At 37.1% G+C, this 15,282-nt stretch overlaps 1 protein-coding gene and 1 long non-coding RNA gene across 6 annotated transcripts in view; one reads left to right on the top strand and one right to left on the bottom strand.

Annotated features, from left to right (window-relative positions):
- Positions 1 to 15,282, top strand: part of LOC134297436 (uncharacterized) — an 89,845-nt gene that overhangs the window by 47,889 nt on the left and 26,674 nt on the right. The window lies entirely within an intron of this gene.
- The window catches only part of cxadr (CXADR Ig-like cell adhesion molecule), a 51,822-nt gene that overhangs the window by 18,165 nt on the left and 18,375 nt on the right, over positions 1 to 15,282 (bottom strand). For 2 of the 5 annotated variants that reach the window (XM_062975006.1, XM_008107654.3), the window contains 6 exons: positions 14,682 to 14,842; positions 14,260 to 14,458; positions 9,238 to 9,402; positions 5,505 to 5,627; positions 5,253 to 5,391; positions 126 to 4,481 (listed from right to left, as the gene is read on the bottom strand). In XM_062975006.1, the coding sequence (XP_062831076.1) occupies positions 4,214 to 4,481; positions 5,253 to 5,391; positions 5,505 to 5,627; positions 9,238 to 9,402; positions 14,260 to 14,458; positions 14,682 to 14,842 (1,055 nt within the window). In that variant the 3' untranslated portion in view covers positions 126 to 4,213. Of the gene's footprint in view, positions 1 to 125; positions 4,482 to 5,252; positions 5,392 to 5,504; positions 5,628 to 9,237; positions 9,403 to 14,259; positions 14,459 to 14,681; positions 14,843 to 15,282 lie in introns of those variants that run through there. The other 3 variants (XM_062975007.1, XM_062975008.1, XM_062975009.1) reach the window with 3 other exon arrangements.

The following is a 15,282-nucleotide window of genomic DNA, read 5'->3' as shown; positions in this document are numbered from 1 at the left end:
TTTAAAAAAGAGACAAACAGAAAATGAAGAATTAAGATTCACAACAAATTATCCTTTTGAAATAAATATAAAGGACAGAAGGAAGACAGAAAGAAAAACACAGACACACTGCACAAGTAAAATAGTTGTTTTTGCTAATAACTTTATTTCAAGTAGTGCATAAGTTATGAAACTACAACGGTTTAACTTGTCCTACAAATGCCAATGCATGCATTTCAAATATCTGAAAACTGCATTCACTACCAAATCAAATATCATCATCATGTCTCATGAATGCCCTCTATTACAGATCCAATTGCTGAGTTTGCATGAACACAGCCAGGACCTAAGACACCCAAATAATGAATGCAAAGTAGGAAGGTCTCAATGGTATGCGGGCCTTTATTTTCAGCTCTAAAAAATTCAACAGTCTTAGCAGGAAGAGAGTTTCAAGTGCTAAGAAAAGAAGTATTTTCATAACAGCTACAATATAGATAGTACCACCATAACTAGAAAAGCTAGTGTTAAAATGCAACTGGCTATTTACTGTAATGAATAGTTTATTGTAATTCTAATTTTAATAAAGAATCCCTTTAAAATCATTATTAATAAAAGAAAATGTCATAGTGATGTCTTCTTTTAGCTGCTATTAAATATCTACACATTCACATTAGATTCCATTTTTGGTAAGCCATAAAGACATTAAGATTGTGATTTATATTTAAGATAGAAGATCAATATTAAGAAAATATTGAACTAATGCACATGCACTACCCTATAGGTGGACCTGATTTTCACTGGCTCTCTTAAGAGATTTTTGACTTGGGTATTATTGCTATATGAGGTATTTTCTTGCCAATAAGGACTGTGTTTTATGCTCTCTTCCCACTGCTTGCAATTGGACATTATTAATACTTCTAGATAAACTAATGGCTTCATTTGTACAGTGCTTGTTCAAAAAAGTCAAAATCATTTTAACAAAATAACAGCACTTCCACACTGAGCAAATCCTTCCCTATCAGTTGAACCTTGTTCAGCAACTCCATGAGCAACTGTTGAACAATTTCTCAATGAATCAGAGACATCATTCTGAATGAGAGAGGACACAAATGGCAAGTGGTTACCAACAAATTGATCATGCTACTTCTACCACCATGTGGGGTAAGGAGGAAAGTTTAGCAGTTTCAACACAGTGCCATCTAAGGTCACAACCTCTCTCATTTTACCAATGCAAGACTGTTGCATTTTCCAGCTGCTTGCTGTGTCAAAGCAGTAACAGAATAATAATAATAATAATAATAATAATAATAATAATAATAATAATAATAAATTTTATTTATACCCCGCCACCATCTCCCCAACGGGGACTCGGGGCGGCTTACATGGGGCCATGCCCAGAACAATACAATATAACAAAATATAATAGAACAACAGAAGATGGGGGCACCCTCAGCCTGAAGGAAATCTGACATTTTTCTAAAAATGACATTTTGGAATCTTATTGAGTTGTCCTTCAGACTGGTATTTAGTCATTCGGTTGGGTCTACAAGTTAAATGCTTGAAGCAGAGTCTGTCCGAAGTGAGTTCTTACTTAAAATATACAGATCTGTTATGCCAGATCCTATTACTACAAAAACCATGCAATTTTATAAACAAGTAGACATTGTCAAAGTTCCAAAGCCCAAGAGCTGTTTTTCGGAGGCACAGTGGGTTATCCTTCATTCTATCCATTTATTATTTTCATGTGAAGTGACAAGCTGTAAACATTTCAGACATTTTCCCGACTGCTGTACTTGACACAACTGTGTATATTATCCACTTATACTAGATGCAGAGAACACTAGGGCAATGCCACATAGATACACTTCATCTTCATTAAGCACAAAACATAGTACTTCTGAAAAGTTGTTCAACGAGAGCCAGTCTACCCTTTATGCAATGTGGTACCACTTTAGAGTACAGGTATTTTCTCACATTAAATTCTCTCTCATCTATAGAAAATTTAGCATCACATTGTGAAATAAAGCAGGGTTTAACACAGGGGTCTCCTAGATGTCAGTCTGGGATTATTTGGGTAGGTGAATATACGAGACATAAGACCTCAACCAGAAATTTGAAATGCAAAATGGAACCACCCAATTCTGTGTAATATTTGAAAGTGGTTCCAAGTACCAGTATGTGTGTAAAAAAAAAAGTAGAGCTAGAGCAAATCTACTATGTTAAATATTTAGAGAAATTTGTCTTACATACAGCACATTTCATATTTATTATCTATCTACTATCTTCTTTTCAATAGCCATCAGTCACTAGGCAAATTTAATCTAATTCATATAGCATTCCAGTACTTTGAAAGCTGGCTGGGGGGAGATAAATACATTTTACACGGAATAGTTATCAAGCTTCATGAAAAAATTAGGAACAAACACAAAAAGGAACCATTTTGAAATACAGGACATTATGCAGTCATTTAAACAGCATCCAAAACATTGGTAAGAAAAATTAAACATCAAGTAAAAAGGGATTAAGTCACAGAGTTGTACTGAAAATTATAATTTCATCTTGTAGCACCATTAAGAAAAAGTAAAGCCAGGCACCAAGATATTTCAAAGTTGAAACATAATGTACAATCAGGTGTAAAGTTTATTCAAAAGGCACAGATGAAAAAAGAAATAAAAGGTAGAGCTTATATCCAAGAGCGTCAGATACCTAGAACATCTCAATAAATGAGAACTATTTACACATTTAAAATTGAATATACAGTACTATCTACATTAGCAGTATGGGTATATACACATTCTACATAACTGACCTGATCTGAAATTAAGCATTATTCTAACATGTGAAAATTTCAGAATGGGCAATTTAAGAAAATCAGACGTATTTGCAGCCAATGTTTTCACTCTTATACACACACAGATAATCCAAGTGTCTTCAAACTATAGGAATAAGTAATGCAGCTATTGTACTTTACTAATATGGGAGAAAAATTTACAAACTAATATTTAATTACAATGGAGGTATAAATATCTACAACTGATATTCTACATTTGTGAAATGGGGGAAAGTGGAGACACTTTCATACAAATTAATTGTAAACAGCTTCCTAGCTCTTTGATTATTTACAAAGTGAACAGGTTAGATGATAATCTTAAATTCAGTTGGCATTTCATTTTATAATATTCCAGGTATCCCCTGTTTTTATTTTTAAAAAACCATTTAAGAATACAAATGGGAAGAATTAATTATTTTAAAAAGTCTTCAAAAAGTTTTGGAGGAAGCCATTGACGATATTCAGGAAGCAGTGGATTCCCCCCTGCCCCACTTTTTCAGTCAACCAAAAATGGCACAACATAAAAATATTAAACCTTTCTTCCAGCATAATAGTGCTATTATTTTATCAATCAAAGACCAATCCAGATTAGCTCTATACATGGATGCCAAATTAATTCAAGATAATTCAGAAGACTAAATACTGCAACCAAGTTGATTCCAATCAGTCTGTCTAGGCAGGACTGATCCCAAATGTTAATTTAGGGAAACGATTTTAAGTTTTCTTCCTGTTTGTTTCTCTTCTTTTGGTCAGATGGGCAATTAAAATATATATGTTGTGTTTTTCTTTGCGCACACATCATTATCTACCGAAACAGAAATGTTATGTTCTCAGAACATGCTGCATGGTGATACAAAAACTATAGTTATCCTGTAAGAGGGAGACCACTGCTAGAAAATGATAAGCAATTAAGCTCAAATTCAACTGTGCTTAATCAGCATGCTTAACTATAACTGATCATTCATTTAAAAATTCAAATGTTGAGGAAAATTAATTCAGAATTGTTAACACAAGAATTTAAGTTCATCTTTTTAGACTTTTTACACAAAACATTTCTTCTACTGTAACAGGTATTGGATATACTTCATTCATTCTAAAAATGTAATGACAAACACTTCATATCATAGATTCATATCACCTAATATTTAAAACAAAACAAAACAAAAAATCTACAGGTTTATTCAACCCATGGAATTTAAATATCGCCACTGTTTTATGTTTTGTCAACAATGACATTTCTTTCTTTCAAAAGCTTCAGTTTTTAGTGTACGTAGTCAAAAGTTAATACAAAGGTGGTGAACCAAGCATACTTCTTGATGCTCAAAATCAATTCTATGTATACATAAAAGTGTAGAACAGGAACAATGTTTGTACTAAACTGCTGAGGTATAAATTACTGCCACATTATACTATGGAACCATCTTTGCTTTGTGCTGGAATCATCACAGGAATAGCGCCCATTCTACTTAGATTAGGTGCTGCTACCTTTGGAGGGTCATAATTTGGATTTTGAGGAGGAGTACGTTCAAAGTCTTCACTCGGTACCTTGTTGTACTGAGTCTTGGCATATCCATCCATATTAGAAGGAGACATTGAACCCAAAGAGGACCGATTACTCCCTATATAGCTACGGGCAGTTGAAGCACGACTCTTTGGAGGAGGAACATCCTCCCTGTAAAAACAAGCATATTGAAGAATTTACAAAGGATCCATTAAAAAACCTAAGAAATATCCTACAACTCATCTTCCAGTGCTGCTGATATATCTCTGTATATTGGTTGTTGGAAGCACAAGGGAGAGGGTGCTGTTACATTTACATCATATTTGTGGGAAAGCATGCTGAACTAAAAAAGATTTTTAGCTGATTCAACATGATTGGTCTTCTTCATAGGAATTAGTAGCCATATTTTAACAGTACATCTTACTGAACAATGTACTTAGAAGCACTATATATTATTATAACTGCTATGTTTATGGCAGCCTTAATCTACTACCAATAAGAATAAGCTATATATCCTCACATATTAAAAAGAGAACTTACGGAAAAGGGAGAATAGTTAGTCTTCTCTCTCTCCTGTTTAAAAGGAGTCTTGAAATGAGGGTACGGGGATGAACTGCTTTCAAAAGGAGATGAAGAGTGACAAAGAAGCAAGCTAGCATTGTTCCTGTTCACTTGCTTATCTGCTTTGTAAGGCAGACTTTGTTAACTTCCTATTGGTGATGTATACAACTCTCACTGACCTATGTATGATATTATTGGGCCTTTCAAAAAGAAGTACACAGAAGGAGGTATCCTATAAGTTAACTACCAATTCTCGTCATTATAATTCAAAGTGCCTCACATTCCACAGCATATGTATTTGACTTGCTTCATAAATTATTTATAAAAGTTAAAAACAACACCCAGCTTTTAATTTGGGAAATGAAAAATGAAATTACATACCTGATATCATGGTGTACCTCTTTTTCATACTTCTTTTCTCTTCGTTTCTTGAAACAACAGAAGATAATTAACGCAACTAATACGATAGCTAGAAGAGATCCTATAATAGCTCCAGCAATTCTACCACCTCTGTTCACAGCTAAAACAAAGAACACAAGTTATATGGGATAAGAGATTTAATTTAGATATTTAAAACAAAGTAAATAAATGATTAACTACATGTATTATTTCACTGTAACAAGTCATACTTACGGGGGGTGACATTCAGTATAACAGAACATTCATCTGTTCCAACTCTATTTGAAGCCACACATTTGTATGTGCCAGAGTGGACATGGGAAGCATTTTTCATCAAAAGAACACCTGTATCTGGATCTGTAAATACAACCTTCTATTAGAATTTTTCAAAAATGAGCTAACAAGATCGGGAGGGGAAGATTATGATAGTGGCAATTAGTGTCAAAATTGTGACTAAGTGGTGATCCTAAATACAGCTAGGTAATTGTTACATGGGAGCCCTGGTGGCGAAGTGTGTTAAAGCACTGAGTTGCTGAATTTGCAGACCGAAAGGTCGCAGATTCGAATCCCGGGAGCGGAGTGAGCGCCCGCTGTTAGCCCCAGCTTCTGCTAACCTAGCAGTTTGAAAACATGGCAATGTGAGTAGATCAATAGGTACCACTCTGGCGGGAAGGTAAGAGAGCTCCATGCAGTCATGCCAGCCACATGACCGGCGTTGTCCGTAGACTCCTCCAAGGTCATGTGGCTGGCATGACTGCATGGAGCGCCGTTACCTTCCCGCCAGAGTGGTACCTATTGATCTACTCACATTGCTAGTAGGAGATGTCTACGGACAATGCCGGCTCTTCGGCTTAGAAATTGAGATGAGCACCAACCCCCAGATTCAGACATGACTGGACTTAACATCAGGGGAAAGCTTTACCTTTTTAAATTGTTATGTACTCATGACAGCTAAATAACTACAGGTTGAGGCCCCTTTCACACAGCTGAATAAAATCCCACATTATCTGCTTTGAATTGGAATATATGGCACTGCGGACTCAGATATCCCAGTTCAAACATACTTAAAGTATTGTATAAAATTACTTTCAAGTTCTGCATATAAGGCGTATGTGACATTTCATTTTTCATTATTTGTGTATATGCAAGTATAGGTATTTTGAAATTCAAAAAATGCAAAATCCAAAACAATAGTCGTCTCAAGAATTTCAGATAAGGGATATTCAACGCCTTTTGTGACATTATTGCTACAATCATAATTCCCCTCCCCAACCTACTTTGTTGGGATTTAGGTACTGAAGAAACATTTAAGTTTTGTACACTGGATACAATTAAGACACAACAAACCTGATAAAGTGATGCAAGAGTAGTATAGAAAAAATGTGCTTTTAATTTTTTGTGATAGTAGCAAAAGAAATCTAGGAACAAATTCAGTTTCCCATTTCTTAGAAAACAAGTTTGGAGTGCTCTAACTCAAGGTATTGTGTACATGTTTGTTACTGCTTTTTGTAGTAACATATTTTGATCTATCTTTATCTGATTTATGTCACCCAAGAAGTCTGAAACTCACATCCACACACTCATTTCATCTCTTTAACATGAGCTCAGCTTAATTTGGGGATCTGGGATGCTCTGACTTGTCCATAGAAACATATATTATCCTAGAATGGTATAATTATCTTCCATACTCTTTTATGGTTCAGTTAGTGTTTTCTTGCAGCTGCTTAGTTGAAAACTAGCATTTTCTTTGCAACTTAACAAATTGAAAAATAATAATCTGATAATACACTATGTGATTGAAATATTTCTATATTATAAAACAAATGTTTGTTATATCCCTTTAAAAATGAATGTGACTTACTGCACAATACAAATTGATTCTTAAAGGAGAAGTCTGTGTAAATGAAGTGCATATGCAAGTTAGTTCTCCAAGTTTTGCATATACATTTCATTTGCACAACTGTTTTCCCTACTATATAGCTCTCAAGGCAACACATTTTTGAAATTAAGGAAAAACTTGCTTGAGAAAGTTTTTTCTAGTTGATGCGACACTATTTATGTCAAATCATAAAATCATAAGTTGGAAGAGACCCCAAGGGCCATCTAATATGTGAGTTACAGGGATGAAAGTTCAATGAAGGTTAGTTTCAATAATATACTCATCTTTAAACATAACCTATATTAAAATGGTGCAGTTTAAAAGAATTTATTGTAGCTCACAAAACGAATAAAAGTAGTGATCAAATAGACACTTATAGGGTTTTTTAAGCAAAGGGATGGCCTCTATGTAAAAAGAAAAACATCTTAACTAGCCACAGCATGTTTACAAAGTTAAATATGCATTTGGGAGCTAGATGGTGTGTGATATATAGTATACAGGCAGTCCCTAACTTACAAACATCTGACTTACAGATTACTCATAGTTAAGAACAGGACTGAGACAACAGGAAGTGAGAGCAATCTACCACTAGGAAGGGAAGTTCACTCCTAAAAAGTTATAATGGGGAAAACGTGTCTCAATTGAAGCTTTCCCACCAATCCTTGTTTCCACAACAAGCCACACTTTTCAAAATCCAATTATCACAGGGACAGAAAGTGAGATGAAATCATCTGTCGCCTCACTTTCTGGCCCTGTGATAATTGGACAGAAAACAAACACCACGGAGTGTTAACCCTTCCCTATGCTATCAAAAGCTTCTATCTATCTATCTATCTATCTATCTATCTATCTATCTATCTATATCTATCTATCTAGAGTTACACTTTAAAACTGTACCTGTTATGACTTACATAAAACATTCAACTTAAGAACAAACCTACAGAACCTATCTTGTTCATAACTTGGGGACTGCCTGTATTTATTTATTCTATGACAGATTGGAACTAAAGCCAGATTAAGTTTAAAGTAGTTGGTACACCACTAATGTGCACTGCAGCCCATCCAAGTTTAATCAGAAGGAAGTCCTATTAGTTTAAGACCCACAAGTTCAGCAAGAATAGTATGCATAAGCCTGAAGACTTAAAATTGTTTCCTTCCTCACATTAGTCCAGTCCATGACTTCAATAGCTGAAGTCCCCTTTCTCTTAACTTTCATTTTGCCTTAATACCTAGTGTGTTCACACCAAACGGACAGGCTTGCTATTAAATAGAGAACTGGATGAGGGGGACCACATCAGCCTTTTTATTTACAGTAAATTCTCACTTATCCAAGCTAAACGGGCCAGCAGAAGCTTGGATAAGCGAGTATCTTGGATAATAAGGAGGGATTAAGGAAAAGCCTATTAAACATCAAATTAGGTTATGATTTTACAAATTAAGCACCAAAACATCATGTTATACAACAAATTTGACAGAAAAAGTAGTTCAATACGCAGTAATGTTATGTTGTAATTACTGTATTTACAAATTTAGCACCAAAATATCACGATATATTGAAAACATTGACTACAAAAATGGCTTGGATAATCCAGAAGCTTGGATAAGCGATGCTTGGATAAGTGAGACTCTACTATATTTATTTACAGTATTTATATTCCGCTTTTCTCACCCCAAGGAGACTCAGGGCGGATCACATTACACATATAAGGCAAACATTCAATGCCTTGACATAGAACAAAGACAAAGACAAACGCAGGCTCCGAGCTGGCCTCGAACTCATGACCTCTTGGCCAGAGTGATTGGTCTCAGCTAGCTGCAGCCTGCTGCTCACCAGCTTGCGCCACAGCTAGATCTCAGAACCAAAGCTTCATGGATGCTAATTTTATTAGTTACAAGAGTCAAGCAATAGGAGATACCTCAGCCAAATTATATACATACTTGAACATAATTTTATTATACCCTTAGTAATTTTTTAATGTTAGTTTTTGCATTTTAAAGTTTTTCTTCAATTTCTTTATTACTTGAAGCTAGCATGATATATACCAGTTATGCCCTTATCTAAGCCAAAGACAGAAATGTACAACATACTCTGTGATGATGTGGCTGGAAGTTCTGCAGCAGTTCTTGTATCAGTAGTTTTTGTCCAATAGTAGTTTATGACAGGTGTGCCTTCTTGAGATTTACATTTCAAAGTAACATCTGTTCCAATCTCCTGGGATCCTTCAATATAGCATCTGGTCTTTGTGGGCTTTTCTAACAAATAAAAATTGGCCTATAAATGAAATGTCTTCACCACAAACGTATTCACCAATCAATATCTATATCTGCATTAGAAACTGTAGTGCAGTTCACAAGTCCCTTTGTCTACACACACACACACACACACACACACACACACACATATATATATCAGTAGTTATTTTCACCCATAAAAATGTGAAATCAACTTTAAGGCCAATGGTTAGGATTATAAATGTCACACCTGGCTCCCCACAAAATCAATATTTTTCACATATTTGATTAGAAATACAACTGTCAAAATAATAATGATGTCTAGTCTGAGCTCCAGCTTGCAAATGATCATATTTATAACAACTCAGATAACAGAATGGCAATATCTTCCAACAATATAATTCATCTTTATGAAGGTAAGGATATTATATCGAAAAACCTCATAGTATATTTAACATGTAGGATAATTCCAGCATCATCAGTTCCCTGTAAGATATGTATTATCACAGTTAGACCAAGATTTCTAAAAATTGTATGTGCCTATCTGTGGATACATTATTCTGAGTGAACAACACAGTAAGAACAAATAAATAGGAATGTAAGAATTTGTATTTGTATTGTATTTTTAATAGAATAACCGTGAATCTTTTCATCCGCTTATCATAAGCCAAACATCACTTAATTTTAGCTTTATCTCATTCATGTTTGGAGTCCCTCTGCATGCCCCTAAAAGGCAAAGGTTTTGTAAACGTTTTCAAAAAACTTTTGGCTCAAAATGACCAAAATGGTATAATGTACCCTACATCTTGGAGTAAAACTATGTTGGTTTTTTCTGTGTGAGAATGGGTACAGTTGGGGAATGAAGCCCTCAGGGGGAGGAGAGGGGCTAATGCATTCATCACAGCATGCATTAGTTAAATTATGATTAAGCAGCTTCCAGCAATCTGTAGGTGTGGCATGATGATCTTTTAACACATTTTCATATACACACACACACACTTCCTCAGCCAACATCCTAAATAAGGTTGCGAAATCAGCCTCTGCTACAGGGCCGGTTGTTACTAGGCGGCCGCGGACGTGGCCGCCTCGGGCGCTGGCTGCTAGGGGCGCCATTCGGGCCTGACTTCCTGGTCGCGGCCGGCGATCGCCCGGGCGGTCGCCGGCCGCGACCAGGAAGTCAGGCCCGAATGGCCTAGGTGTGCTGTGCGCGTGCGCACAGCACACCTAGGCCATTTTGCCCTTAGTAACAAACTAAGGGCAAAAATGGCTTATCTGGCTGTGCGCATGCGCACAGCCAGATAAGCCATTTTTGCCCTTAGTTTGTTACTAAGGGCAAAATGGCCACGCTGGGCGGGGGCGGGGCCAACTGTGGCCCCGCCCCCCCTCACTAATCGCCCTGGCCCCGCCTCCCACGCAGCGTGGGAGGCGGGGCCAGGGCACGCTGGGCGGGGCCAGGGCGCGGGTGGCGGGGGCGCTTTTCAGCACCCCCGCTTCCCATTAAAAAATATCTCCGGCCGGCCCTGCTCTGCTATTAAGTCAATAATCCTGGCATACTTTCAATCTGACTTGACTGATGAGGGCTTAGCTGTGCCATATTCAAACCCCTTTCCCATATGATTTTTTGTGTTGCTCTCCTCAGCAGGATTTACTTTCTCTCTAACTGTATTCAATGTCCAAATTTGCTCTCAGGAACTCTCTCAACTATGAACAATATTACTTTTCACAAGACATTTTGGGAGCAGTGTTTAATTTCTCAGAGTGGAAAAAAATCAAGTGAGAATCTTCCCATCTATCTAGCAATTCCTTCTTTCATGATGACCAATGTCTGCATAAACACCTTGACTCGTTGGGTTAAGATTGTACTTGTTCAATGGAACAAGATAGCTTAGTTATATTCAGAGACATCTTTTTAGTATCTGCTGATTAATGGAATTATTTGTAATCTATCAGTTCCACTGTAATACCTTGATCTCTTCATCTCTGCACAAATTCACTTCACCTCTTGAACACTTGTTTATAACCCAAATTGATCCAATTATGGATGTCTGGGACATATCCAGTCACTTTGATGAATTTAGACTCTTAATAACAATTACAAACTCTAACAAGAAAGATATCCGCAATATGCTCAAACAGGCTTTATACTAGGACTCCTTCTACAATCTATCTATCTATCTATCTATCTATCTATCTATCTATCTATCTATCTATCTATCTATATGTTCTGATCGTTTCTGCTTTAAGGTAAACAGCAAAACTAAACACCCAAAACCCACGAAACTTGGCCACAAAAGACATGGTCATCCCGGCTGTGTTTAGACATTAAAAAACAACAACAACAAAACCAATTCAAACTGGAAGTCACTCAAAACCCCAAAAAACCAAATACTGCACTGTGCGCGAAGGAGCCCCCACCCTTGGAAAACCTACGTCAATGACAGGCAGCAGCGCACAAGCATCCCAACTGAACATAGAAAACAGTTACTGCACTGGCCGGGGCCAACGGATTGTGTAACGCGAAGGAGGACATTAGGCCTACACAACCACATCCGGCAAGTCCTCAAAACTATGGAGGTGAATGAGGCAGAGGAGAAATGGGTTAAGGAAAGCCACGCCGCCATTACTTCAGAGATGCCTCAGTTTACTTACCAGACGTCCTCCGAAGAGCTGTGAGGCCATTTCTTTAAGCACAATGAAGCACTTCTCAGACAAAATGGGCCCTCATTTGGATTACAACTCCCACAGTCACTAACCGGCTTTGGGACTATGGGAGTTGAAGTCCAAATGTGGGCCCATTTTGTCAGAGAAGTGCTTGACTGACGTAAAAGAAACAGCCTCGCAGCCCTTCCGTGGGCATCTGGTAAGCAAACTGAGGTGTCTCTGAAGTAATGGTGGTGTGGCTTTTTCCCTCCTGGTTCTTTCGCCCTCCCTCTCTCCTCCTGCCAGCGTTCGCGCTATGTCCTTTTCACAAAGTCCCTGACTGAATTCAAAGAAAATACATTTTTAAAAGATGGAAAAAGGGAAAGCAATGCTGGCGGGAGAAGGGAGGGAGGGTGAGAGAGACGGGAGAGAAAAAGCCACACCACCATTACTTCAGAGACACCTCAGTTTGCTTACCTGATGCCCTCCGAAGGGCTGCGAGGCCGTTTCTTTAAGCACAATCAAGCACTTCTCTGACGAAATGGGACCCCATTTGGACTTCAACTCCCACAGTCCCAAACCAGCTATTTGGGATTATGGGAGTTGAAGTACAAAACACCAGGACAGAACAACAAGATTGCTCAAGTCACTACCATCTTATAAACAACAAGGACAATACATACTAAACAGGCAAAATACTTCCAACAGTCTTAAAACAGGGAAATTCCAAACAAGAAACACACAGGGCCAGCTAACACCTTCAAACACAGAAATCCACCACCCAGGAAGCAGCCAGCCTATCACGCTAAAAGCCCATTAAATAATAATCAAGGTGATACATTGTAGCATGCATGTCTGGTTCCTAGCAAGGGCAATCCAATGAGAAACAACAACACCTCGCTCCAAATTTTCCAACAATTTACAACCAGGACAGTGAAAACACACCAACACTATGAACACAGGGAAAACAGGGCCAGCTAACACCTTCCAACAAACGATGGCAAATGAACAAAACCAAGGTCCCAGTATTAAAAACCAAAAAAAACCCCAGGACATTAAATAAACAACAACACTTTGAATACAGGAAACAATCAGGAAAAATAATACAAAACAATACAATGTATACAGTCAGGAGAACAAATAAAAGGGAAACTATCTGAAAACAAGGGAATTCAAGAAAGGAAACAATCAGGGCCAGCTAACACCAGCCAGCCAAGAATACCCCCATGGAGGAAGCAACCAGGCTTCTAAGCAACCAGGCTAATCAGCATGACTCATTGCAGTATTCATACTTTCCCCCAACACACAAGATTTTGAACACCAAACATGGACAATACTCCACAGGGACAAAAACCCCCTCTAGTCTCACTACTTCCTTCCAACACAAAACAATAGTAACCAACCTGAATAGCACTACAAAGCTTTACATCAACAGACCCATCCAATCCCTATCTTCAATAAGAAGCACAGCCAAAGTGGGAGATCAAGTTTACCCAGAAACCAAAGACAACACTGAACCCAAGCAATGTTCTATTGAGACCAAACTTGCGGAAGATAACAGACTTTAAGTCCTACTGCAGTTTGTAAATGTAAAGCAGGCATGATGTCGCAGTACACACAGAACCTTATGCATACTGAACAGAAATACAAGCATATAACATATATTAAATACCACCACTTCCTCAACAATTTTTTATCAACACCACCAGACTACGCCACAGCAACGCGTGGCCGGGCACAGCTAGTACCATGTAAAATCCAAATTATCTGCTTTGAACTGGATTATATGGCAATATAGACTCATATAATCCAGTTCAAAAGAAGATAATGTGGATTATCTGCTTTGATAATCTGGATTATTTGAGTGTAGAAGGGGCATCGGAAGTACACATGTACCTTCACTAATAAACCCACATGAAACAACACACAATGACATGGGCAGAACCAAATGGATGTAAAATGCAAGATGTATATGTATCAGAGCTCTTCACCCAAATTTCAGATGAAAAACTATTCATTTAAACAGTGTGCTGTAAGAAATTATTCTAAAAAGGGACTATCTCCCATTTATTTCTGAACATGACATAAAATAGTCACAATATTCCAAGAAACATATCCACCACTGCTCATTATTCACCAATTAAATATTCTTTGTTGCAACCAGATTTAGAAATAACAATATATGCACCCACACTGACAAGAGTCCTATGCACAAAGGTAAAACCAGAAACACCTTACCAAGTACTGTTAGCTGAACTCTATGGGTTTGAATACCAGGAGGCTTTTTCACTTTACACTGATATGTGCCAGTATCTGCTGGTTTTAAATTCAGGATATCAATGCTAGCATCTCCAGATGATGGGTTCTGACTGACAAATTGTACTCGTCCAGTCATTTGATACTGATCATAAACCCTGTCCATAGTGTACATGATTACCTAAAAGGGAAAAGATCAAAAATAATTAAATATTATCTCAGCTAGGTAAATTCTATTTAACAAAATTTCTGTTCTTCCAATAGTAAATAAAATAATTGTCTTAAAACATTTTCAATTCAATGCTAGCTGTTAAGAGATGCTGTTTTAACCCACATTTCTGATATCTGGACACATACCAAATAATTTTGTATGCAAAATTAAGATTGTCAAAGATTCTACTTACTGGTTGTTCCTCATTTGGTTGTAATATAACCCATTCAATGTCAAGTGAGCCTTCATCTGCTGCTGCAAGAGCATACGTGCACAATAGTGTCACTTTCTCTCCTTGGGCCTTTGTTACCATGGTCTGATCTGTTGAAGTGATTGTTACGCCACTAGCTAGATCTGAAAAATGTGAAAACAAAATATTAAAATCAATGTTTTAAATAAAAATGCACAAATATAAACATATACAATTTGATACAAACCAGCACAGGTTGGATTAACAAAAGTGTGATTGCACCAGAACACATGTGTTGCAGGCTTAGATACCGAGTCCAATACTGTGCACAATAGCACAAACCAATTCCCAATTGTAACACTAGATGAATGCCTAAGAATCACAAGAATGCTACTTGTTACACAAGTAGAAAAATAACATTATTTGCACAGTTTCCACCATTAATATTATATTGGATTTAGGTCATAACTTCTTTTTGCTTCATTACACATATAAATAAATCACATCATTTGAACCATCTACTGGTAATGTTTTGTTTTTACAAAGCAGAAGGGAGAAAAGAGTGATTGTTAGTCTTTCAGAGATAATATTTTAATATTTTCTT

The sequence above is a fragment of the Anolis carolinensis genome, chromosome 3 (genome assembly GCF_035594765.1).
Source record: "Anolis carolinensis isolate JA03-04 chromosome 3, rAnoCar3.1.pri, whole genome shotgun sequence".
Taxonomy (NCBI): Eukaryota; Metazoa; Chordata; class Lepidosauria; order Squamata; family Dactyloidae; genus Anolis; species Anolis carolinensis.
This window is presented reverse-complemented; position numbering and strand designations above follow the sequence as displayed.